At 46.1% G+C, this 25,857-nt stretch overlaps 1 protein-coding gene across 1 annotated transcript in view; it reads right to left on the minus strand.

Moving 5' to 3' along the window:
• The window catches only part of adgrv1 (adhesion G protein-coupled receptor V1), a 306,098-nt gene that overhangs the window by 188,478 nt on the left and 91,763 nt on the right, over nt 1-25,857 (minus strand). The window contains 18 exon segments of the mRNA XM_080765672.1: nt 1,801-1,888; nt 2,882-3,057; nt 5,079-5,258; nt 6,847-6,946; nt 7,328-7,458; nt 10,180-10,389; nt 11,817-12,144; nt 12,523-12,870; nt 13,417-13,639; nt 14,108-14,289; nt 15,868-16,112; nt 17,667-17,882; nt 18,264-18,479; nt 19,209-19,452; nt 19,636-20,001; nt 22,108-22,247; nt 24,344-24,424; nt 25,447-25,576. Of these exon segments, the coding sequence (XP_080621798.1) occupies nt 1,801-1,888; nt 2,882-3,057; nt 5,079-5,258; nt 6,847-6,946; nt 7,328-7,458; nt 10,180-10,389; nt 11,817-12,144; nt 12,523-12,870; nt 13,417-13,639; nt 14,108-14,289; nt 15,868-16,112; nt 17,667-17,882; nt 18,264-18,479; nt 19,209-19,452; nt 19,636-20,001; nt 22,108-22,247; nt 24,344-24,424; nt 25,447-25,576 (3,604 nt within the window).

Consider the following 25,857-nt stretch of genomic DNA (forward strand, 5'->3'; position numbering starts at 1 on the left):
TAGAAAAATAAATTGTGCCATTTTATCATGATTATTAGTGAGGACCTATGAAGATAGGTTGAAAAGTGGTCCTTTATTAAGCGATCATGTGTTAGTGTTAGTCACTTCTTTTGGGGTGGTTTTCATAGTTGCTTAAATCTCTCTGGCAAAATCTGGCAACAATGCCCTGTAGTATTCTGAGAGTCTGCTCTAGGCCTGCTTTCATTCTGTCGACTCATGGCTTTTTAAACTTTACCCTCCATTCACAAATTGGGCTGTGGTTTTTGGATTACGCAACAAAAATAAAAGGAGAAAAAAAAGGGGGGGGGTGGGGGGGGGGGGACGTAGTAACGAAGCAGCTTCATAATGCGCTCTGACATCCAGCTATGTTATTTTTAAGTTGAACGCACAGTGTGTGCGAGCGTATAACCCACGACGCAGCATTTCCAGGGAAAGCAACACGACGAGGTGTTTTGTGTTACCTGGCAGTGTGCAATAATACACTGGGTGAAAAAGGGAGGGATACATGGGCAACCATTATGGCTCTACGGGCACGTGCATTTACCCAGTGAAACTGAAACGGCATGTTTACTGGGTGTTTTTGAAAGCCATGTGGGGAAGTTACAGAAATGTTATGAGAAACGTGTCAAGTACATTTTGGGAACAGCGTGCGTTTCTGCCAGTTGGAGGCATTGACCAGTGGTTCTCAAACCTGTTTCATGCCAAGGACGCTCAAATTGACACATTATCCTCCCTTTGAAAAGGTTTTGTGTCAGCGCCCCCCCCCCCCCAGAAGAGAAGATGTGTAAAAGAAAATCAAAATGAGAAAAAAAAAAAGTGGGCATTGGATATCTGCAATTGTTTCATGGCCAATGTTGAATAAAGTGGTTAAAATTATTGCAATGCTGTATTAAGATATTTAGTTTCTTTTTAGAAAAGAAATGTGTTTTTTTTTAATTGCTGCTGCTCGGAAAAGCCTGGACGTAGCCACATTTCTCCCGGTGATTGATGAGGGAGATGTTCTATAATACATCTCCATAATCAAATCACTGACAGCATATATATTAAAGCATATATCATCCCTGTCGGGTGTGAAACCTGCATGTCCCAAAACTGTTACTTTAAAAAAATGCGTCACTTTGCGCCACGTTTCAAGCTACTTTTGATTTGGGTTAATTTCAAGCTACTTTTGATTTGGGTTAATTTCAAGCTACTTTTGATTTGGGTTAATTTCAAGCTACTTTTGATTTGGGTTAATTTCAAGCTACTTTTGATTTGGGTTAATTTCAAGCTATACTTTTGATTTGGGTTCATTTGGAAATGAAAAGAAACATTCAATCAATCAACAGAGGAGTTTGGCGGCTGATGGTACAGTGGTGTTCGTTACTTACTGCAATAATGGACCCTTTCAGGAAAATAAATGAACACTCACACTTTCCTGTTGCATAACCCCTTTAGACAGTTTTCTGAAAAATCAGTGGCTCTCAAATAATTTAATCATGTGAAGGACCCTGCAATTATTTATCATCTCATCTGAAAATATGACCCCCCCCCCCCCCCCCCCCCCCGAAGCAAAGATATGAGTTAAAAACGTTTGCTGTGAAAGAATATATATATTCAAAGCTTGGCACACGTTTTCACAATTCAAACAAAATTGCATATCTACAAGCTTTACAGCGGGGCACGTGGTGCTGCACTATGAGCATACGTATATCTGCTATTTCTCAACAGCTAAAGTCTAACATGATGGTCAAAGTGGTTAAAAGGTGACACAGATGCGTCCCCAGGTCTTAATTGGTAAAGCATAAAAATACAGTATACCTAGCACAGGAGCGGTTGCCAGGGTGGTGATGAGCACTGCCGACGTGATGTTGACCAGGAAGAACTCCTCTAACTCTGGGATGTCGTCCTGGAAAGAAACAAGGGAAATCAACAGGATTTCAAACCGTTTCAGCTGATGGTATATCATCATCATCATCATCGTACTATAATTCAGTCAATGTCTGAGTGTGTCTTGAGTGTACAGGGTTTGATGAGGGCCCAGGTAGGGCCGAGCCTTAATTTTCAGGCCTGTTGAGAACTGCAGTTTTCGCCGGCTGCCGGGCGTTGCTGCACTATAAGAACTTTGGCGCGGGCCCGTCTAGAGCTTGAATGAAGTCAAGGAAGGACAGTCCATATCAACATTATGGAATGTCAGAGCAGGTCAGCTCCATATATGGGGATCTAAGGGTTTGAGGTCAGATTGCTGGCCGGCTCTTTTTTTCACGGTGCGCTGTGTTAGATCAGCTATTTTTTGGCTAAAATTCTCCTCCAGAATGGCGATGGTAGGATTCAAGTAGGTAATTGAAAAACAGATGATCCTGTAACTCTGAGGACCTCCGAGGGGTCCCGGGCCCCCTGTTGTACAACCTTACAATTTAGGCAATTAGTTTAACGTGCATCCATAGCGAATTACAGTAAGCCATATGTGACTAAATTTGACTGAGGGACTGCCATTGGATTTCTTTGAATTTTGAATCATAGCTTCAAATTGACATATTGGTTGTTCAGTTTGACCCACCAGTTTTGAAGACATGGCTTACAGAGTAATGTCTTGCAGAAAACAACGAGTTGGAGAAAACAGGCTTGAAAGGTTCACTTCTGTGGTCTCTAACATTACACCTATAGCTATATGTTTTAAGCATTTATTTCATAATTGACATGTCAATTTCAGCTCCGACATGTATTTCAGACATGCTCTATACTAGTATGTGAAGAGTGTGCTATAAACTCATGGAGAAAAAAAAAGTTTTTTCTCCTCACAAAGCTGGAATTTGCGCGATGGCAGTCTCTCAGTCAAATCTGGTCACATATTATTATAACAACAACACATGCGGCAATTGCATCTTAACGACACCCTTACGTCCAGTATGGAGACGGGGATGGCCACGGACGTCTGCCCGGCCTGCAGGACCACAGAGCCGGTCCCAGAGACGAAGTCCTGGCCGGGCTCGGCCAGGTCCCAGGCCCCGTCCACCGCCTGGGACGGGTCCTGGTGGAGAGACCCCCGGATCACCTCGTAGGTGATGTTCACCACTCCTGGACAGAGGGAGACACCACGTCAGTGTTGTTTTCGTCGACTAAAAAAATGTTCGTCGACTACCTCTTTTCACTGACTAAAACTAAATAAAAACTAATCTATGATGACTATAAGACTGAGACTAAATATACTGACAATTTCGTCGACAAATAAAAACTGGACTAAAATGTTAGGAAGGGACTATAGTGGACAAGAGATCCAGTTTTATGCTGGGTTGCATGCTGGAAATAGCAGATATACAATGCGAGTTATGCGACGCGTTGTGAGATTGTATATCTGCTATTTTCAGCATGCAACCAAAGTGTAAAATATGTCATTACAACGACATCAAGGCCTGTCAAGACACATTTCAGTCGACTAAATCAACTGTGGATTTAGTCGACTAAAATCGTACACTAGAACATTCCGGGCGACTAAAATGTGACTAAAACGAAGTGAAAACTATTCAAGAGACGACGACTGAAACTAAAATAGAAATAATTTGCTGCCAAAAACAACACAGCGCGACGTTGACGTCGTCGACGAGCAGGGCTTTCATTTCATCCGTGTTGAACGGGGTGGAAACCTCAACATGTTTGAAAACACGGTTTCAGGATTCGGGATTCGGGATTCAAACGCGTCGAAAAGGAACAGATCTATACAGCGGAGGGTTTCGAGCTTGATCTGCAACTTTTGATGCGCGTGAATGTGTGTGTGTGTGTGTGTGTGTGTGTGTGTGTGTGACGCTGCAGTATGATCAAACTAGGGACGTTAACACATCTAGTACAGGAAGTGCATCAAAATAGACGCTCCGGGGTGCCAGAGTAGTCGCCAGAGTAGTGATCGCTTTTACTCTGAAAGCCATGAACCGGAAATACTTTCTTAAAAAAATTGACTTGACAAAGTGAGCTCATATCCCCGATCATCTTAATATATTCATATAAACTCCAAAAAGCGTTCATATTTTGCGGGAGAGACGGATGAGGAGCAGAAATGCAGCGCCAGCATATCGATCCATTCATCACCACGGAGAGCGCCCTGGATGAGGAGATACGAGTCATTCTTTCCGCCGCGCTAACATGGGAGTCAATGACAAGCTAATATTTGCACAGAGCATTAGCATACGGCAAGCGAAAAGCGAAATGCCAAAAAAAAAAAAAGGAATAATTCTGAATATTATTATCTCGCCCCGCGTCGTTTGGACGTCGCTAGGACGTCCACAGACGTCTAAGGTACCACTCGGTTCTGATCCTTATGACGTTTCCAGACGTATTTTGTACAGAATGTGTTAATGTACGGAGAAAAAAAATAAAACACACAAAAAGTTTAAATATGGACATACGAGGTTTCTGCCCCGACAGCAACGATATGAGCGTGTTTTTTTATTTTATTTTTAATCAGACCAGTGTGTGTCCAGTGGAAACCTCGTATGAATCTGATCTCAGGTCAGAATGGGTTAATCAGACCAGTGTGTGTACTGTCCAGTGGAAACCTCGTATATGAATCTGATCTCAGGTCAGAATGGGTTAATCAGACCAGTGTGTGTACTGTCCAGTGGAAACCTCGTATATGAATCTGATCTCAGGTCAGAATGGGTTAATCAGACCAGTGTGTGTACTGTCCAGTGGAAACCTCGTATATGAATCTGATCTCAGGTCAGAATGGGTTAATCAGACCGGTGTGTGTACTGACCAGTGGAAACCTCGTATGAATCTGATCTCAGGTCAGAATGGGTTAATCAGACCAGTGTGTGTACTGTCCAGTGGAAACCTCGTATGAATCTGATCTCAGGTCAGAATGGGTTAATCAGACCAGTGTGTGTACTGTCCAGTGGAAACCTCGTATATGAATCTGATCTCAGGTCAGAATGGGTTAATCAGACCAGTGTGTGTACTGACCAGTGGAAACCTCGTATGAATCTGATCTCAGGTCAGAATGGGTTAATCAGACCAGTGTGTGTACTGTCCAGTGGAAACCTCGTATATGAATCATGATCTCAGGTCAGAATGGGTTAATGCCCGCCCCCCCCCTGAACACTGACCTGATGCACCAAACTCCCGGTTGACGTAGATGTGGACGGTGTGCTCGCGCTCCTCCGCGGTCACTCGCCGGGAGGAGGCGGCGACGCTCAGCGTCCCGTAGGGCTCGTCGCTGGTCTCCACGGTGACCACCGCCTCGCTGCCCTGCACGTCCAGCGCCGCGTGGCCAGTCGCCAGCACGCCTGTTGTGGCCGCGGCGGCGGCGGACGGGAGAGAACGTGTGTTAGAGAGAGAGAGAACACCGCTGAGACTACTATATAAACAATTAAACATGCCCCTGAGCAAGGCAGTTATAGCCGCACATCGCTCCAGTGGAGTCCAAATGGACTTGGACACAAAAAAGCCTTCGCTTGTTTCCATTGTGGTCCACTTTGTAACATGAAACTATACACATACATACTGTACAGACAAAACAACCATGGAACATATAATAAATAATCCTTATATATAAGGCTGGGAGCTATATATACATAGGACAAGAGGTATACCCTGAGAGAATAGTCCTGAGCATGGGAGATGGGCTATCCAGGGTCGGAATCTAACTATGACCAGTGAGAGTGTAGATGGAGCCATGATTTCAGGTCTTTCCTAAATATTGCAATAGAAATGAGGGATTTCAGGGCTGGAGGGAGTGCATTCCACAGAGTAGTGCATGCGTAGAAAAAAGCATTTTTTGTGTTGTGTGCACGACGTCGGTGCATCTGAATTATTTTCCTCAACAAATGATTTAAGATTCAACAGATGAATGGATGCTAATTGAGCGTCGCAGTCCCTCCCCCTTTCAGAAACGACGAGTGGCCCAGGAAATGAAATTGGGCCGATCAAATAATTATAAAGAAGAAAATAAAGTTTTGTTTTTCTTCTTATAAATTATTTGATCGGCCCAAAACATTGTGTTCGTTGTCATGATTTGTCACGATCCGAGTTGGCTTTGTCCGCGGCGTAAAAGTCTTTAAATAAACACTTTAAGAAAGGCCTATGGGAAAAATGCATTGCGATTAATTTCCTGGGCCACTCGTCGTTCTGAAAGGGGGAGGGACTGCGACGCTCCATTATCCTGATGGTTATCAAGTGGATGTTCTCTTAAAGATGGAGTGCCACATTTTTTGTATTTTTCCAGTTTTTCATGTGTGTATGAGGTGACAGTACTTCATTAGACACCCTGGAGTTGTTTTTATGTGCAATGGTGTATTCACTTTGTATTTAGGGTTTCTTCCTGGAGGCTGAACCCTTGACAGTCAAACGGGCCAATGAAGTAAACAGTAATATAGTGACACCACACTATCAGCCCCTCCCCTAACCCCTCCCCCTTTATCATACAACTACAGCTGTGGGTGCGGCTTCAGTTCAGGTGGATCACCACCCATCAGGCAAACCAGGCATACTTAATGAACTGGTGGGCGTGTCCACATAAAAGCATGATTTTTAACAAATACTGTACACTTTTTGGAAAAAGTTCTTCCCCCTTATATTGTAATAATACCTGATGATCATGTTTTAGGGGTGGAAAAAATGGTGGCACTCCATCTTTAACCACATAACCCCTCTGTTCTCAGTCACAAACCGACCTGGGAAACCTTTTCGTTTTTGTTTGTTTCTTTCTCTTTCGTCTACTCCAAATCTCTTCTCGTTTCTCACACGCTTGTGAGCTTGTAGATCTGAAATATTTTGGGGGCGAATGTGTCCCCCCCCCCCAGGGATTGGGATGCTGAGGTTAAAGTGATAATGCCTAATCTAATCAGTGTTGTATATTGATTATTGATGCATTACCAAAAGTACGTATGTTGGACATGGTGATCTTGTATTCGTCCTTGTCCTCTGGGGTGGCGTCGTCACGCAGCTGCAGAGTCATGGTTTCATTCAGCTCTCCCTTTTTAATGCAAAACAGACACGTTAAATCGAGACAGCATTTTAGGATCGGCAGCCAGAGACATATTCAATAAGAATATAGATATGCATGACAGTGGTAGAAAAAGTACTTTAATACTTAAGTAAATGTATCAACACTGCAATGTGGAAATACTCTATTAAGTAGAAGTCCATAATAGTCCACAAGTAGAAAGTACTCATTATGCATCAGGTCCCATTTCACAAGTTTTCACATGCATACAATCTTTTGAAAAGTAGCCGATCTGTGAGCTTGTAGATCGGGTATTTTCAAATGGCCGAAATGTGTACAGAGCTGAAGTTATTAATGTTTCGTAATCAAAGTTGTAACTGTGTTACTTTCCACCACTGATGAATACAGTACCTGAGTAAAGAAAAGCGTCCCGGACGTGTGAAGGAAGGTCCTGTCCACCAGGGGGCCGCGGACGTTCCAGTCGACAGTGACGTTGCCCAGACCTGGAGCCGTCCTCGTCACCAGCAGGGAGAGCCTCTCACCTGCGGACAGCGTCACACCATAACATGTTCAGGTGCAAAGGTCTCTGTGCACGCACAGTCACTCTCCATACTTCCTTCACGTTCACAGACGATACTGGTTAAAGGCAGTGGCGTAACCAGATGCCAGCGGACCCCGACGCAGGCTGATCAGCGAGTGCCCCCGACGACAGCACCGCCACCTGGCTGTCGGGACCCCCCCCCCCCCCGCGCGCGAAAATAACTAAAACAGACTGCTTTTGGCTTAGAAACAGCAGCGGCTGTGCGGGGCAATGTACAGCAGCCTGTAAAAACTGTGTGTGTGTGTGTGTTTATAATCAGCGGGGCACTGCACAGTTGTAGTTGTGATTTGTGCACGTACCTGGCTGTCGGGACTCGAGACTGGGAAAGCCCACTGCATGCACACTCGCCACAGTCACTAGACACTTCTGACTTGTTCACGTTGTTAGCCTACAGCCCTATGCTCTAACAGAGCTGTTGGGGAGGCGGGGGCCGCGGGGCACATCACACGTGTGCCTAATGCATGGTATGGTGGCTGTGTGTGCTATAGCAGCAGCCATCACCAGGCTCCGCCAAACTTCGTTCAACTCAACTGTCATTGCATCTCTGTATGTGTTTATAATTTTATTTTACAGACGGCACGGGTGAGCGGCCGTGTGCCCCCCTTGCCTCTGGGCCCCCACGCAGTCGCGTTGTCTGCGTCACGGTAGTTACGCCGCTGGTTAAAGGAGAATGCCATGCTAGAAGGCTTTCTTACCTTTATTTGTAGTTGTTATATACGTCCACACCAAAGAGGTCCAGCTGTTATTGTTTGCGCGTCTTACTGGTTTTGTGCAAAAGTGCATTATTGGCGATTTCCCCATATATAAGCCCTCAATGGGGGTTGGGTTTTTGTGCTAATTCACTTATTTCCATCGAAATAAGTAGTAAAGTGTGCCGCTTGGGATACTATTTGCATTATGAAGAGAGGATATACTAAAAAAAAAATTGAGCGATGGAAATAAGCCAATTAGCACGACACCAATTCAATGCAATTCATTGAGGGCTTATGGTAGGGGAAATAGCCAATAATGCGCTTTTGCACAAAATAACACCTGGACCTCTTTGGTGGGGGACGTAACAACTACAAATAAAGGTAAGAAAGCCTTCTAGCATGGAATTCTCCTTTAAGGCTCTTTTCTTGTTTTAGTGTGCAAGAAAATGTCAAGGCCCCCCACAGCTTAGAGTCAGAGTTACAGACCTGCACAGGCATTCAATTATTTAATTTCATTACTTGCTATTACTACTATTATCATTGTATTGCTATTTTGTCCTTGTTGCTGCAATGTGAAGGAGCCAAAACCCACAAATTACAAACAATACAAATCTTGCATCTTGAATGCAATGCAATAATGAAGACTGTGGATGGAGGGGAAAGGATAGCCAATGGGGTTAAAGATATAGCCCTGTAAACAAAATGTTTACAGCCTTATGACAAAAATGCACACATTTATAATCGGCCACATTTAGTGCCCCAGGCATTAAAGTCCGCATAGACTCGGCTGGCAAATGATTTATATCATTAGTTGCTTCTTCTGCGGGGGTTCCTGGGAACAACATATTTTCAGATTGGGGTGCCTGTTAAAAAAATAACTATATACAGCAGACGGGCAGACTGTCATTCCATTACTACACCTGGTGCAAGCATTCAGCTCAGGTGGACTTTAACTGCACTGTCATGCAAAGATAACGAGCATGACTATGTGCCAGCTGTCAGCCACGTCATGCTCTACCTGCTAATAGCCCCACAACGCTCGCTCTAGACTATTCACGCATTATACATTATTAGGACAGGTTTACAGTGACAACTAGACCATTGTTACTCAGTGAGTGAGTGAGTGAGTGTTTGTGTGTGTGTGTGTGTGTGTGTGTGTGTGTGTTTTAGTTAACCCATGTTGACCGGAGATCAGATAAAATAAAAATAGTCTACATCCTGACAGTTTTCAGTAGCCATGTTTCCATGTCAGTCGTTTTTCAAAAATAGCAGACCTACAAGCTCGTAGCGCGCCACTCGGTGGCGCGCTACGAGCTTGTAGGTCTGTCATTCCATTACTACACCTGGTGCAAGCATTCAGCTCAGGTGGACTTTAACTGCACTGTCATGCATAGATAACGAGCATGACTATGTGCCAGCTGTCAGCCACGTCATGCTCTACCTGCTAATAGCCCCACAACGCTCTAGACTACTATACACTCAGTATCATAAATAATTAGATTAGGTTTCCAGACACCTAAACTGCTGCTGGGCGCACACGCGCGCGCGCACACACACACACACACACACACACACACACACACACACACACACACACACACACACACACACACACACACGTGAGCTTGTAGAGCTATTCTTTATACTTGTGTGTGACACTGTAGCAATTTAAGAAAAAACACAAAGTTAAATTTTGAGGTTTCTGCCCGACAGCAACACAATACAAGTGCACGCGCACGCACGCACGCACGCACGCACGCACGCACGCACGCACGCACGCACGCACGCACGCACCTGGAACATTTCCTGAATTTGAATCTAACGTGACTGTATACCTGTGAAAGTTTGTGTCTAACCTTATGCACCTTATGTCTCTCTCTCTCTCTCTCTCACACACACACACACACACACACACACACACACACGCACGCACACACACACACACACAGGAGAGCTGTCCCCATGCTCACCCTCTCTGGCGATGAGCGAGCGCGAGGCGGGGTGGAAGGCCAGCACGCCGGCCACGTGGTCGTTGGCCAGCACGCGCAGCGTGACGGTGTCGGAGCTGGGCAGGATGCGGCTGCCTCCCTCCGTCCGCACCAGGCCCATGGACAGCTCCTCGCTGTCCTCGGGCTCCAGGTCGTCCAGGATCACCACCTCCACAGTCTTCTTCAGGTCGCCTGGATGGAGAGGCGAGAGAGGACGCAGGAGGATGAGAGAGAGAGAGAGAGAGGAGAGAGAGAGAGAGACGCGCTATAGGTCCAGTGGTTCTGAAGATTTTTCAGGAAGGACCCCCCCCCCCCCTCTATATATAACCCATTTTAGGTTCGATATAAAAAAAGGCTTCTAAATCTTTCTGAAAAAACCTATGTTTCGATGTTTCAGCGGTGCTCAACCTTTCTTGATGTCAAAGACCCCCAGAATTATCTCTATATCGGGCCCACGGACCCCCCATCTCAAAATACCCGCGCTCGGTGTAGCTGGGTGCTTGCACTATATCTTCATTTACTTAATTTTTGCCAAAATCACCTCCTAGCATCCCGCCGCGAGCCTATCTCTCTCTCTCTCTCTGATGTGTGAGTGTGTGTGTGTGTGTGTGTGTGTGTGTGTGTGTGTGTGTGTGTGTGTGTGTGTGAGAGACAGAGAGGCACAGATAGATCTATCTTCGGACTAGCTTGGGAAACCCAGACGTTCTTATTTCCAGGGAGAAGGAAAAAAAGTCTGTGTCCGAGTCCACTTCAATTCGAGCAGCGCAAACATCGCTCACTCTGCTGATTTCTGATCGTCTGCACCTTTGTTAAGTTGACACACACACACACACGCACACATGTACACGCACACACGCTCCTCTCTCTCTCTCTGTCGCTCTAAGTACATAATTCGTCTCATGTCGCGCAGCTGCGCATAGTTTCTCCCGGGCCGATCCTGCCGGGAGCTGCCCAATGCCATAAAAAAAGCACAGGTGAGTTCCAGGCTATATCTCCGGACTACAGTAACAATCTCTTGCTCTAATGAGCATTTGCCGTATCTCTCAAAGCGTCAGTGTTGTTTTCGTCGACTAAAACTAAGACGAAATTTTTTCGTCGACTACCTTTTTCCACTGACGAAAACTAAATGTAAACTAAATTAAAACTATGCTATGGTGACTAAAACTATAAAGACTAAATATACTGACAATTTCGTCAACAAATAAAAACTTGACTAAAATGTTAGGAAGGGACTAGTGGACGACAGATCCAGTATAAGTCATTTTACACTTGGTTGCATGCTGAAAATAGCAGATGTGAGCTTGTAGCTATTTTCAGCAAGTGTAAAATAAGTCATTGTGACGGCAACAAGGCCCGAAAAAATACATTTTAGTCGACTAAATCACCTGTAGATTTAGTCGGCTGAAATCTTATGACATTTAGTCGACTAAAACTAGACTATTCCAGGTGACTATAAAATGTGACCAAGACTAAAGTGAAAACTATTCAGGAGACCATGACTATATAAACCAAAATAGAAATTTGCTGCCAAAAACAACAACACTGCAAAGCACACGACCGTATATATATATATATATATATATATATATATATATATATACACAGAATATATATATTACCGTCCTCAAACACCAGCGTCCCTCCGGCGTCGGCGAAGTCGCGGCCCGGCGTGGCCGTGCCGCCCACGAAGCGCCACTCCACGGTGACGCGGCCCAGGCTGCCGCCGCGCCGCTCCACCACCAGGGGCACCGCCACGCTCCGGCCGGGCTCCTCGCGCACCTCCAGGAGCAGGCCGCCCCACGCCGCCGCCTCGGGGCTCAGGCTGTAGAGGAGGAACACGCCGAAGGCGTCGCCGTTCATGGCGATGGTGACCACGGCGCGGTCCGGCGCGCCCACGGACGGCAGGTTCCTCTCGTCCTCCACCGCCGTCAGGTTCACCGGCGAGATCTTATAGCGACACACGAGAGAGAGAGAGAGAGAGAGAGAGAGAGAGAGGGGGGGGTCGTCGTCGTTGTTGTTGTTGTTGTTGTTGTTGGCAAAACGACGCGGCATATATATAAGACGCCTTTTTCATGTCAAGGACCCCCAGAATTATCTTTATCGGGCCACGGACCCCCCCCCCCCCCCTCCCCCCCATATCAAAATATGTATAGTTCCATGACACTCGAGGGTGCGGTTTGAACGTGATCATACTTGCCGGAACTCCACTTCGTCTCGTTCCTGACCGCAGCGTCCCTGTCGTGGCAATATAAATCACGCTATAACCCACCACACCCCCCCCCCCCCCCTCGTCGTGTCCCAACATCGCTGAAGCCTCTCCAATACCTTCAGGATGCGGATGGCGAAGCTCTCGTCCATCTCGGGGAAGCCGTCGGTCAGGATGGGCACGGTGAGGTTGGCGGAGCCGGCGCCGTCCTCCAGGAAGGCGCCCTGGGCCGTCACCGTGGTGTAGTCGCTGCCCGCCACGGCCTGGCCGCTGAACAGGACGGCGGCCGCCGTGCCGTTCTTCACGTAGGTGACGGCGGCGACGGCGGCGTCGGCGGCGGTCTCGAACTGGTCACTGGCGCTGGCGTCACCGGACGCCAGCCAGGTGCAGGACGTGGCGGGGGTGGAGGCCCCTCCTCCTCCCCCTCCTCCTCCTCCTCCTCCTCCTCCCGACGAGAGAGTGAAGGCCTGCAGGCAGGAGGTGTTTGCACATTTTTTCCTGATTTAGTTTCAATTTTGAATAAAAAAAAATTTCATAGAGCTCCAGACACATTTTAACCTAGTCTATATAGTCTTTCTTGGTTGCATGCTGAAAATAGCCGATCTACAAGCTCGTAGCGCGCCACCGAGTGGCGCGCTACGAGCTTGTAGGTGTGCTATTTTTTTTAAATAAAAATCGAAGAACGACTGACATTGGAAACACAGCTTTTTCAGAAAACCGTCAGGTGCATGTACAGAAGACATTTTTGTAGAATCTGATCTCGGGTCAGAATAATGGGTTAAAAGAAAGGCAGTGTGCCCGTCTGGTAATCCAGTCGCAGTGTTCGCCGCGGGTTCGACTCCCGAGCCCGACAACACGGCCTTTACTGCATGTCTTCCCTTCCCCCATCTCTCTCTCTCCCGTTTCCTGTCAGCCTATATACTCTCTGTCCCTTAACAATAAACAATAAAAGGCGTAATCTTAAAAAAAAGGAAAAAAAAAAAAAAAGTAGCGTCTATATAACGAGCACTAACCTGGCATGCTCGCTCCCGGAGGCAGGCGGCGGCGCAGGCGGCGGCGGGGTCCGGGTGGCCGGTGACGTTGACCGAGCGGGGGGGGCGCTGCGGGGGGCCGGCGGTGGGCACCGGGGGGTCATAGTAGAGCAGCAGAAGGTCCTGGCCCTGCGCCAGGGCCACGGCCACCATGTCCACCTCCGACGTGCTGTAGAGGACCTCCATGCGACCAAAATGACCTCCGCTGTTGTCGATGGAAGCGTGTATTATTAGAGATCATTTTGAAATGACCCTATTGTCGTCGCACTTCCAAACATCAATCTTTCATCAAATTTTAGAGGACCCTCATCTATGGAACGTACTCCCCCCGGCCTAGATGCTTCACTTAAATCCTCATTATCCTTGCCAATTTTCAAAAAAAAAAAACCATCTAAAGACATATCTTATTTCTTCCTCTCTGTAGATTACATGTTTTACCTTGATGCGTTATATTTTCTACATAAGTTTTATATTTTTATAAGTTGCCCGCATTTTCAGGGTAAAAGTCAAAGAGTCATTTTTATTGTGAATCCGTGGGTCCCGGTATTGTCATCAACTCATAATACAACAAAGGCGATGTGTGTATACTGTAAGAAATGAACGTGTATACTGTAAGTGAATTATCTTAAAACTGCTCCAGAAGAGAGGACAGCATTGAAATGGTTGTTCTGACCTCCTGCGTATGGTGATGTTGGCCATGTAGACGCCCTCCAGGGGCTCCTGGACGCGGTACACGGCCTGCGAAAAGGACACGGTCCCGTGCGGGTTGTCGTTGGCAGGCACCACGATGTTCACCCAGGTCTCCTCGCCCAGGTTTCCTCCGTTGCTCGCCTCCGTCAGTTCCACCTTGATGATCTGTCACAGCGTGAAGAAGAGTAACAGTGGTGGAAAACAGTGTTGTTTTCGTCGACTTGAAACTAAAGGCGAAAAATGTCCGTCGACTGCCTATTTCCACTGACAAAAACAAATGGAAACTAAATGTAAAACTAAGCTACCGCGGCTAAAACTATGAGACTAAATATACTGACAATTTCGTCGACAAATAAAAACTAGACTAAAATGCTCGGAAGGGACTAGTGGACAAGAGATCCAGTATATGTCATTTTACACTTGGTTGCACGCTGAAAATAGCTGATCTACAAGCTCACAACGCGCTGCGTAGATCGGCTACTTTCAGCAAGTGTGAAAACACTCATTACGACGGCATCAAGACCTGCCAAAATACATTTTAGTCGAAAACTAGACTAACACTAAGACATTAGGTGACTAAAATGTGACTAAAACTAAATGAAGTTTCAGTCCAAAGACTATGACTAAACTAAAATAGAAATGTGCTGCCAAAAACAACACTGGGTGTTAAGTAACTAAGTGCACTAGTACCCAACGCATTTAGGCCTGATGTTGAAAAAAAACCAAAAAAAAAAACGTTAAAGAATATATATATATTCAAAGATTTGTGCCGCATTTTTACGATTTTTCAAAAATAGCAGACCTATAAGCTCGTAGCGCGCCACTATGAGCTTGTAGATCTGCTATTTTTCAATAGCTAAAGTGTAGCATAATGCTTAGTTAAAACACCAAAGGGAGTCCCCGCCAATTAAGTAAACATTTGAGGTATTTTTGAGTGGTGCAACCACTCCCAGGAACAGCAGTGTCCGTGTCTATGTGTGGGTAACCTATGTTTACGCCTATGTGTTGGTTAATGAGCACCAGTATAATGAGTACCAGTAGGGGCGCTGTTGTGCCATGCAGAAACAGAGAGAGAGAGAGAGAGAGAGAGAGACAGTGCTGCACTGTTGCCTGCTAATGAGAGAGAGAGAGAGAGAGAGAGAGAGAGAGGAGGAGGAGGGGGAGAGAGAGGGGAGTTGCACCACTCAGTTCACACGGGTGTGATTTTTTTTTACTTTACTGGAGTATTTCCCTTTACGTCTGTGTGTCGGTTAAAAAAATATTGAACAAATGGAAATTATTTAAAAAAAAAAATCACTTCACGCAAAAAACCTCCTAACTCAGGGGGGGGTTCTTCCAGACCAAGAGAATATCAATCTGGGGGTCTTCGATCTGCACGAAAAAGTCAGAGAAGCACCGATATATATATAACCCATTCTGAACGGCAACCCCTTTTGGTGTTAGCACCATGTCGTGCTTTAGCTATTGAAAAATAGCAGATCTACAAGTACTGTAGCAGATCTACAAGCTCGTATAGCGCGCCACCGAGTGGCGCGCTACGAGCTTGCATAGGTCTGCTATTTTCGAAAAATCAAAGAGCGACTGACATTTTTATATAGAATCTGATCTCAGGTCAGAATAGGGTTATAATCAGACCAGCGTGTGTGTCCATGCAGTGGAAAAAACCTCGTATGAATCTGATCTCAGGTCAGAATGGGATAATAATAACGACAACATACACAAGGCAACCTATAATAATAATACCTCAGTGATCTCGGGCACGTCGTCCGCCAGGACCTCCACCCTCAGCGTCTTCATGGTGTCCCCGGGGGCGAAGACCACCTCGCCCGCCGAGGGTCTCAGGTCCCCCGCCGCCGGCCGCCCGCCCACCGTGGCCCGCCAGCGCACCGCCACGGTGCCGATGGTCCCGGCGGTGCGCACCACGGGCAGCGTGACCGCCACGGAACCGGAGGCGGGCTCCTCCACGGTGACCGGGGCCGCCTGGAACTCTGGAGGAGAGAGAGAGAGAGAGAGAGAGAGAGAGAGAGAGCTGACCTGAGATCAGATTCTCTAAAAATGTCTTCTATAGATACATCCTCCTGACAGTTTTCCATTCTGACCTGAGATAAGATTAAAAAATATATATATATAAAAAAAAAAATCAAAAAATAGCAGACCTACAAGCTCGTAGTGCGCCACTCGGTGGCGCTCTACGAGCTTGTAGATCTGCTATTTTTCAATAGCTAAAGCGCAACATGATGCTATAACACCAAAAGGGGTTCCCGCGGAAAATGGGTCAAAGATATGTCATCCAAATTGGAGCCACAAGAGGCGAAATGTATCGGTGCACAAATCCTACAGATGACCCTATAAGTGGACGCCGTTTTATTTTTATTTTTAGGAACTATATCATTTTTATCCCATGGTTTTGTTGCAACACATTTTTTTTCCCCGCCCAGTGTCAATTATCGAATGTGATCCTGGGCTCTACTACACTCCCTCCGCCAACCCGGGGAGAGCAACGGACTGACCTCATGCTTCCTTCAATGCATGAGGAGTCCAAGCTGCTTCTTTTCACCTGGAATTTTCCCCCGGTTGGATGTAGCGTGTGGAAGGAACACGTTATTCCAACCAGTTCCTTTCCCCTCCACCAGGCTGACCCCTGGTCAGCCTGGTGGCATTTTAGAGACCAGGATTACTGCATATTTATATTCGGGGTACCTACCCTATAGCAACACGGGGAGAACATGCAAATCCAAAGCAAAGTTGCTATGTTTACCCAGGGTAACTGGACTAAAGCTCAAGGACTTGTTTACAGCCAGGCCCTGCTCATATAGAACATTTCATGGTAGGGGTTCAATGCCTTGCTCAAGGGCACTTCAGCGGTGGTCATTTTATCGTGCCGGTCAGGGGATACGAACTACTGTATAGCGACCTTCCGGTATCGAGACCGCTCCACAAACCGTTGGGCCACCAGGGTATGGGCGCTGATGACGCGTAGGAGAGAACACGCCCACAGCGCCCACAGAGGGAATCAAACTCAGGACCTTCTGGCTGTTGAGGCTTGAGAGCGTAAAATGAAACATTTCATTATACGCTCTCAACTGTTAAAGATCTACAAGGATCCACTTGGTTACCAACTCTGCGTCATTTAGCTGGAGACCACCTGGAACCCCCTCAAGGACCACCTGTGGTCCCCGGACCACCTGGAACCCCCTCAAGGACCACTGGTTGGTCCTCAGACCACCTGGAACCCCCCCAGACCACCTGTAACCCCCTCAAGGACCACTGGTTGGTCCCCAGACCACCTGGAACCCCCCCAGACCACCTGGAACCCCCTCAAGGACCACTGGTTGGTCCCCGGACCACCTGGAACCCCCCCAGACCACTTGGAACCCCCCCAGACCACCTGGAACCCCCTCAGGGACCACCGGTTGGTCCTCAGACCACCTGGAACCCCCTCAGGGACCACTGGTTGGTCCCCAGGCCACCTGGAACCCCCCCAGACCACCTGGAACCCCCCCACAGGGACCACCGGTCGTATAAAACCCAACTGTACCAACCGAAGGCGCCGAAGGGGTCGTCGGACGGCAGGATGGTGATGACGGCGCGCGTCAGCTCTCCGAGCAGGGCGCCCCCGGTGGTCTGGTTGAGGAGCTCCACGCGGAAGCTCTCCTCCAGCTCGGGCGCGTCGTCGTTGATGATGTAGATGGGGATGGCCTTGGAGGACTCACCCTCCAGCAGGAGGACGTCTGTGGACGCCACGCTGTAGTCCTCGCCTGGACACACACACACAAAATACTGCTCAGTGGCAAACAGAACAAGACTGTGGTTGTATTGGTCAGCTCCCTGGTTTTAGTGTGTGTGCGTGTGTGTGTGTGTGTGTGTGTGTGTGTGTGTGTGTGTGTGTGTGTGTGTGTGTGTGTGCGTGTGCGTGTGTGCGTGTGCGTGTGCGTGTGCGTGTGCGTGTGCGTGTGTGCGTGTGCGTGTGCGTGTGCGTGCAGACTAGAGTGTTGCTGAATATGAGCTACTACCCTGGGTGAAAAAGTACAATGCTTTTATGGCCCCAAAAAGTATAGCAATAACCGCACACGCACGCACGCACACACACGCACACACACACACACACACACCATAACAGTATGTATCCCATTACTTACTGACTCTGGCGGTCATGGGCACGGCTCTGAACTTGACCGACACGTCGGCGAAGATCCCTCCGATGCGCGTGACGTAGATGAACGGTCCGACGATGTCCTCGGCCACGCTGACCCTGTGCGCCCCCAGCTGGATGACGCCGAAGGCGTCGTCGCTGGCCTCCACGATCACCTGGGCCACCCTGTCGGGCCGGGGGCCCACGCGGGGGGACCCGGCGACTGGAGGAGGAAGGAGGGAGGGAGGCGCAACAGAAAGGACAACCGCTTTTTTTTGTAAATATATAGAGTGTCTTCTATATAGGTTGAAAGAGCATGCTGCCACTGATTGAGAACATTATTTCCACCTGTGCTGATTAGCGAGATCCCCTGCAGCCTGTTTGTTTGTAGCCTCTGAGTGTGCTGCTGTGTGTGTGTGTGTGTGTGTTCAGCTCTGCTTTGAGAGTCACCAAGTAAAGACCTGTGTTTGAATGCTCTCCAAGTGTGTGGTTATTTTAGAGCCCCAGAATATTACAGTTTTGTTTTCGGTTAACCCATTATTGCTATTACAATTGAACTGGCTTTAACCCATTTAGACCCGAGTTAAAAAAACATTCACTTTGAAAGAATATATTATTCAAAGATTTGCGCCACATTTTTTTTAACGATTTTTCAAAAATAGCAGACCTACAAGCTCGTAGCGCGCCACTCGGTGGCGCGCTATGAGCTTGTAGATCTGCTAATTATAGCTAAATTATAACAATGTTTAAAACACCAAAAGGGGTTCCCGACTCAAAGACCTTTTTTTAACACTTATTGTGCTAAGAACGTGTATACGCGTCTTTTGGCCCCTTTTCAATAATCATATGTAATGTAATCCATTTTTCTTTTATATCTCCCGTCGTGGGAACCCTTTAGCGTTATGCCAATGCAATTTCCCATAACGTCTCAATAAAAGAAGCGGTGTCTTACTGGGCCTCTCCTGGACTCCGTGGAGGAGCTGAGCGCTGATCACTTCCACAAACACAGACTCGTCTCTCTCGGGGTCCTCGTCGTCCAGGACGCCGAGCGTGACGTTTGCCTCCGTCTGATTGGCCAGGAACACGACGGAGCCCAGGAGCGGGACGAAGTCCCGCCCCTCGGTGGCCCGTCCCACCCCGGGGGTCCTGTAGGGCGCCGCGACCGATTCGTTCAGAGTTCCGTACGTCACGCGCACCTATATGGAGGGCGTATAGGAGGAGAGATTGTGTTTTGTGATCAAGCACAACCGGGTACAAATCGGGAAATAACCGGAACAAAATCAGAACAGGACCATGGTTACATAGGGTAGTTTAAATCAGAACAGGACCATGGTTACATGGTCTTTTTTGCCCTCCGCCTTTATTTTAAAAGCACGTACCGTCCCCAGCAGCCCGCCGAGTCGCCGGATGGTGAGCGTGACCGTGGAGTCGGCCTCGGGGAGCCGGACGGGCCTGGTGTCTTCGGCGAACACGAAGTAGCCGTACGGGTCGTCGCTCGCCAGCACGGTCAGCGTGGCGGACGTGAGGGCGCCGAGGCGGCCGTCCGACACCTTCACCAGGGACACGTTGAAGGACCTGTCCAGCTCGGGGAGCTCGTCGGGGGCCACGGAGATGACAATCTCCCCCCGGCTCTGTCCCACGCCGAGGGCGACGCTGCCGGACCGGCTGACCAGCTCCGGCTCCGAGCTGGGCTCCGCCTCCCAGTACACCGTCACGTTGGACAGGTCGCCGAAGGTCCGCTCCACCTGGGAGAGGGGTGGGATGGTTAGACCCACCGTTCCCCCCCAAACAGTGGGGTGGTTAGACCCACCGTTCCCCCCCAAACAGTGGGTCGGAGGGAGGGACCCATAATGGGGGGTTGTTTTTCATTATTATTTTCAAAAAAGTAAAATTTAAACATTTTTTTTTAAGAATTCCATAAAGAAATCCTTTAATTAGAGGGGGGGGGGGAATACTTTTAAGAAGTAGTGAAAATAGCAGATCTACAAGATGCGACATGTTGTAAGACATCGAGTTTCTCTTTTGGGAACCACTGAATTAGACTAGAGTTTCTCAAACAAAATGGGTACCGAGACACAGATGCTATGTTCATTGTTTAACCGTTATAGTATCAATGTACAGGCGATTATTTTTTATAGTAAATTTGTTTAAACTGTTAGGAGTTATCGGTTTACATCGGTTTACATGACCGCCGGTCGCCAAATTATTGCATTAGGAATGCGACAAAAACCAAAAGTCTGCTAAATTCTGAAATTGTAAATTGAAAAACGTAAATTGAAAAACGTAAATTGAAAAACGTAAATTGAAAAACGTTGATGTTTTCCCTCTCAAACATGCTTGTTTAGTTTTAGTTTGGTTTAGTTTATTTTTTCCAGTCGTTTACATTGTTAGTTCACAGATTTATTTCCATACAAAACATACTGAATTCATAAAAACATGCCTGCATCTTTTTTTTCATTACTTATTTTACAGCCTTAGCTTTATACCATATTGTAATTTAACTTAGAAAAGTAAAAAAAAGAAAGTATTCAAACACATCAATTCATGTAATCCAATCAACAATATGTTAAAATAAATAATTAAAATAAAATTAAGGAACACAAATAATGTCAATAATAATACCAAATTACAGTATAAAAATGTATAAATAGATAAATAATTTAACCAAGCATCCCAATTAGACTTGATTGTCCTTTCACTCTATATAGCCATCTCTATCGCTTTGTTTTTAAACTGTTTCTTAAACTTGCCAATATTTCATTATCACATTTATTCCACAACTTGACTCCCTTAATCGTTCCACATCTACTTCTCACTGTACCATGTACCATTTCCTTATTTTTTAAACAAAATAACCCCATAGTATACCGGCTCTCTCATTGAAAACAACCCTTGGATACAGTCTGGAAGTGTTTTACATTCAGCTCTAAACAATAACGGTTATGTTTTTAATTCAACTAAATCCCTACATTTCAAGACATGACAGTTTACAATTAAGAGGTTTGTAGAGTGAATATAATGAACATTAATTATTATTTTTGCAGTAAAGTGATACAGTTTGTGCTGGTAAATTAATTTTAATTTGTATTTATTTTTATCCCACAATATTTGCAATCCAGGACGTAGTGCATGGAAGGAATGCGCTATTCAAACCAGTTCCTTTCCCCTTCATCAGGCTGACCAGGGGGAGGCAGTATATAGACCAGGATTACTTTTTTTTTCTTTTTTAGGGTACCTAGTATCTAGTACTACCTACCCTAGGTTACAAGGGAAACTCTAGACAAAAAGGCACTTTTGCCAACCCCACCTAGGGTATGGGTGCTGATGACGCAGAGGAGAGAACAGAGAATGTTTCGTTCACATTATTGCAATCGATTTACATATCTTTGATTTTATATACTTTATATGATGTTTCCAAAATAATTTATTGTCAATGATTACTCCCAATAATGTATTTTGTGTGTAAAACCATTTCTTTAAAACGTTCAACTCCCCTTCGACTATATCCAAAACTTCCGCAACATTTTCCCCAGCACAAAATAAAGTTGTATCATCAGCAAAATTAACAAAATGTAACAAGTTTGATGCCCTACAAATTGTATAATGAATAAAAAGCTTTGGATTGGGGTACCCCAAAGGTGAAGTTCTGAATTAACGTAATTTACATGTACATACCAATACTTACCCAATTGTATGCAGCACCTCTAATTCCATTATGCTGTAACATCTTTCAACAATTATTCCGTGGTCAATTGTATCAAAAGCTTTCCATAGATCAATAAATACCCCCACTGTGTGTGTACTCGTTATTGTCTACCAAAAAAACCCATTGATAAAAACAGCATAACCACCAGGAGAACCACGTTGCTGCGTCCGTCCTCAGGTTCCGTCCCGTTCACAGCCAGGGAGTGTGGGCTGAGCTGGAACACTCCGTGGGCCTCGTCGGAGGCAGCGATGGTCACAGTGATGTGTGAGGCCACTCCCAGGCTGGCTGCATGTGGATGGACACAGTATCACAACATTCATCCGCATTAGTGTTTTTTTTTTTTGAACCCATTCTGACCCGAGATCAGATTCATACTAGGTTTCCACTGGACACACACTGGTCTGATTAACCCATTCTGACCTGAGATCAGATTCTAAAAATGTCAGTCGTTCTTCGATTTTTCAAAAATAGCAGACCTACAAGCTCATAGCGCGCCAACGAGTGGCGCGCTATGAGCTTGTAGATCTGCTATTTTTCAATAGCTAAAGCATAACATGATGCTTTAGCATTGTATGTAGTCATAGTACAGATGTATAGCATATTAGTATAGATGTATAGTTTACATGTATAGTTTCATTATATAGATATTCCACTGTTACTTTCTTAGCTTACGCATGTTTCATGATAAATGTTTTATGTGATGTATTCCCATGCTTTTTTGTTCTTGCTTAATGTAAGTCGCTCTGGATTAAGAGCGTCTGCTAAATGCCTAAATTGTAAATTGTAATTGTATGCCAAAACCAAAATGGGTTCCCGTTCAGAATGGGTTAAGAGTTTCTTATGCACTAAGATTACACTAGACACTGATGTAACCATCAGAGTAGGTGACATGGGAGAGTACACAGAGAACTAGAAAAAGTGCTCCTCGGAGCACAGGTCTCCACCGGGCCAGGTAGGTTATTGTGGCCTCCTGGACACTCATGGGCCAATGTGAAAAGGGCCATTTCTTCTTACGCCTTTGATGGAAACGGTCATGATTTGAGGCATTTTGTTCCAAAGATGTGTTTTGAAAAAGTCCATCTGCTGGTGGCACAATAAGAGGCCAATGTGTAAAGGGTAGGATTGCAAAATTTCCATCAAATGGCGCTCTGCATTCATGATTTGAGGCATTTTGTTCAAAATTGGCCAATCCTGCAAACTTGATGAATTGCAAGTTGTATTCATTTGAATTGTTAAACATTGCTGTAGTGCCCCATATGTTTGCAATTTAGTTTAGTTTGTGTGACTATTCAATGGGCCATCCCTGAATAGTGCTTGTCCCAAGTTTAATGTGGACAGGAGCAACCTGTGGCCCCCCCGGGGGCCCCTGGGGGCCGCACATGGAACCCTGGTGGGACTATTGTCATATCGGACCCCTGCACAGTGTTTGTGCCAAGTTTGGTGCGGATCGGAGAAATGGCCCGTCCAGCCACCTTCTAAGCAATCTTAATATAGGATGAGAACGGCAATTGTCATTAGAGCTAATTCATAGTGATGTTGATGTACACTGTCCCCTTCCCTCTATTCAGCAAGATGGTTAGTTAATACAGTTTAGTTAAACGTGAACACAGTGACAAGATGCAAACTCCACACACCCATTTGGGTCTGAATCCAGCACCTCCTTGCAGTGACGCAGCAACGCTATAGGCTGCTAATCACCAAGACAAAAGTCTTGCTTGTTTCACTTCTTCTTCTGTCGTATGTCCTTAGACCTTCAACTCCGTCAGGGGACTTTTATATTGTTTCATTATTTAATTAGCATAGGGCCTACTGACATTAGCACATCCCCCCCCCCCCCCCCCCACACACTTATATTGAATTAACAAACTATGCCACAGAGATTTGTTCAAATAAACGTCTTGTTCCAGACCGCAGCTTTAAGAAGGTTTTATCCTGTCTTACTGTATTTCAGCTCATCGTATCTCATCACCTAATTCGGATTATGGCTGGAGCCAACACTTGTTTTATCGTAAACGAACACCCTACTTGATCACACCACAACATCACACAAAAACGCGTCAAAAGTAGCAGATCCACAAGCTCAAAATGGAATGCGAATCTGTAAAAAAAAAAAAGTATAACAATTTTGGACACATGAGGTTTCCTCCCGACAGAGACGATACCTAAGGTCTGTGACATTATGTCACCCCCGTAGACCACTGCTAACCAACGCCATGCCTGGGGGTGTCTCTGTGCCGTGCACGGATGGACTGACGGTGATCGTTACAGTCCATGCTAATGATGACACGTCAGTGAAAGGAAGCATGAAGGAAGCACAGTGAAGTTTGGGGAAATTAAGGTGGAGGCGGGGAGGGGTAGGGGAAGGGGGGGGGACGACTTACCATGATGGTGATAGGATGGAAGCAGGAAGTCACTATCACTCTCTCCACTACCACTTCCTTCACTTTGAAAGAATTGACCCACTGATGGTGGATTGCGCGCGCGCGCGCGCACACACACACACACACACACACACACACACACACACACACACACACACACACACACACACACACACACACACACACACACACACACACACACACACACACACACACACACACACACACACACACACACACACACACACACACACACACACACACACACACACACACACACAGTGGGAGGGACCACACAAGGACGGAACCACATCCGACGTGGATCGGAGTGGATCCCAGTGGATCGCAGTGGATCCCAAAATATCCGATGTGTTCCACAGGAGGAGGAGGAGGAGGAGGAGGAGGAGGTAGATCACACAGGAGCACGGCAGCAACACACACAGAACACCACACAACAAACATAACGCAGGGTCAGTTCAACTTCTACATTACAGGATTAGGAATCAAAAGGGCTTTGGAATCCAGGCGTTCGGCAAACTTTTTCGGTGTGCCATGGACCCCCAAAATGATATATATATATATTTGGACGTGGGACCCCCCCCCCGCCCCCATCTGAGAATGTTTTGTGCGTATATAAATCTTTTTCTCTCTGTCCAGGAAATTAAGAGAACGTTTAATTTTTTTTTTTTTAAACAATGCATCATCAAAGTATTGTGACTTTATATATTGTGAAGCATGACGGGGGGAGAGAGGTGGTGGAGTTACAGTAGCTGCTTTAGCAAACAGTTTGAGTTGGAGTTAAACGGTTTTGTCCAAAGAGCTTTTCAATGGCGTTCATCGGGTCAATATTTCTTTAACCAAGACACAGACATAAAGGGTGTCCAATAGCATTGATTTAAAAATTAATAATAATAATAACAAATACCTCAAAAATTAAGTTAAGTGGTTTCCTCCCGACTGCGACAAATTGGATATTATTTAATTATATTATAAAAAAAAAAAAAACTTTTAAAATGTCGGGGTCGACTAAAAAAGGTTTGAGAACTAGCGGTTTAGAAGGCATAATTTGCATAATGGGCGTCAGCTCTAAATGGCGGTCCTACCTCCACCCTCGGGGTTGTAGAGCTCCACTCTGAACACCTTGTCCAGCTCAGGGACGGCGTTGTCAACGAGAGTCACGCTGATGAACTTCAACCTCTCCCCTGGCAGGAAGTCCAGCATGCCCTCAGAGTCCTGGAAGTACAGTACACGGAACAGTGGTGGACATGTAACCGAGTACCGGTATACCTTATTTACTTAAGTATATTTTTGAGGAATTTTAGCTTGAACGAGTATTTCCATTTTCAATACATTTTAAGTCAATTCAACGCAACGCAACGCAACGCAGCGCAACGCAACGCAACGCAACGCAGCGCAATGTGTTTTAAACATTATGTTATAATTTAAGCTACGAAGCTTGTAGATCTGCTATTTCTTTTTTTTTTTTATCATTTTTTAGATCAGGCCTAAATGGG

The sequence above is a fragment of the Protomyctophum bolini genome (assembly GCF_963924005.1).
Source record: "Protomyctophum bolini genome assembly, chromosome: 6".
Taxonomy (NCBI): Eukaryota; Metazoa; Chordata; class Actinopteri; order Myctophiformes; family Myctophidae; genus Protomyctophum; species Protomyctophum bolini.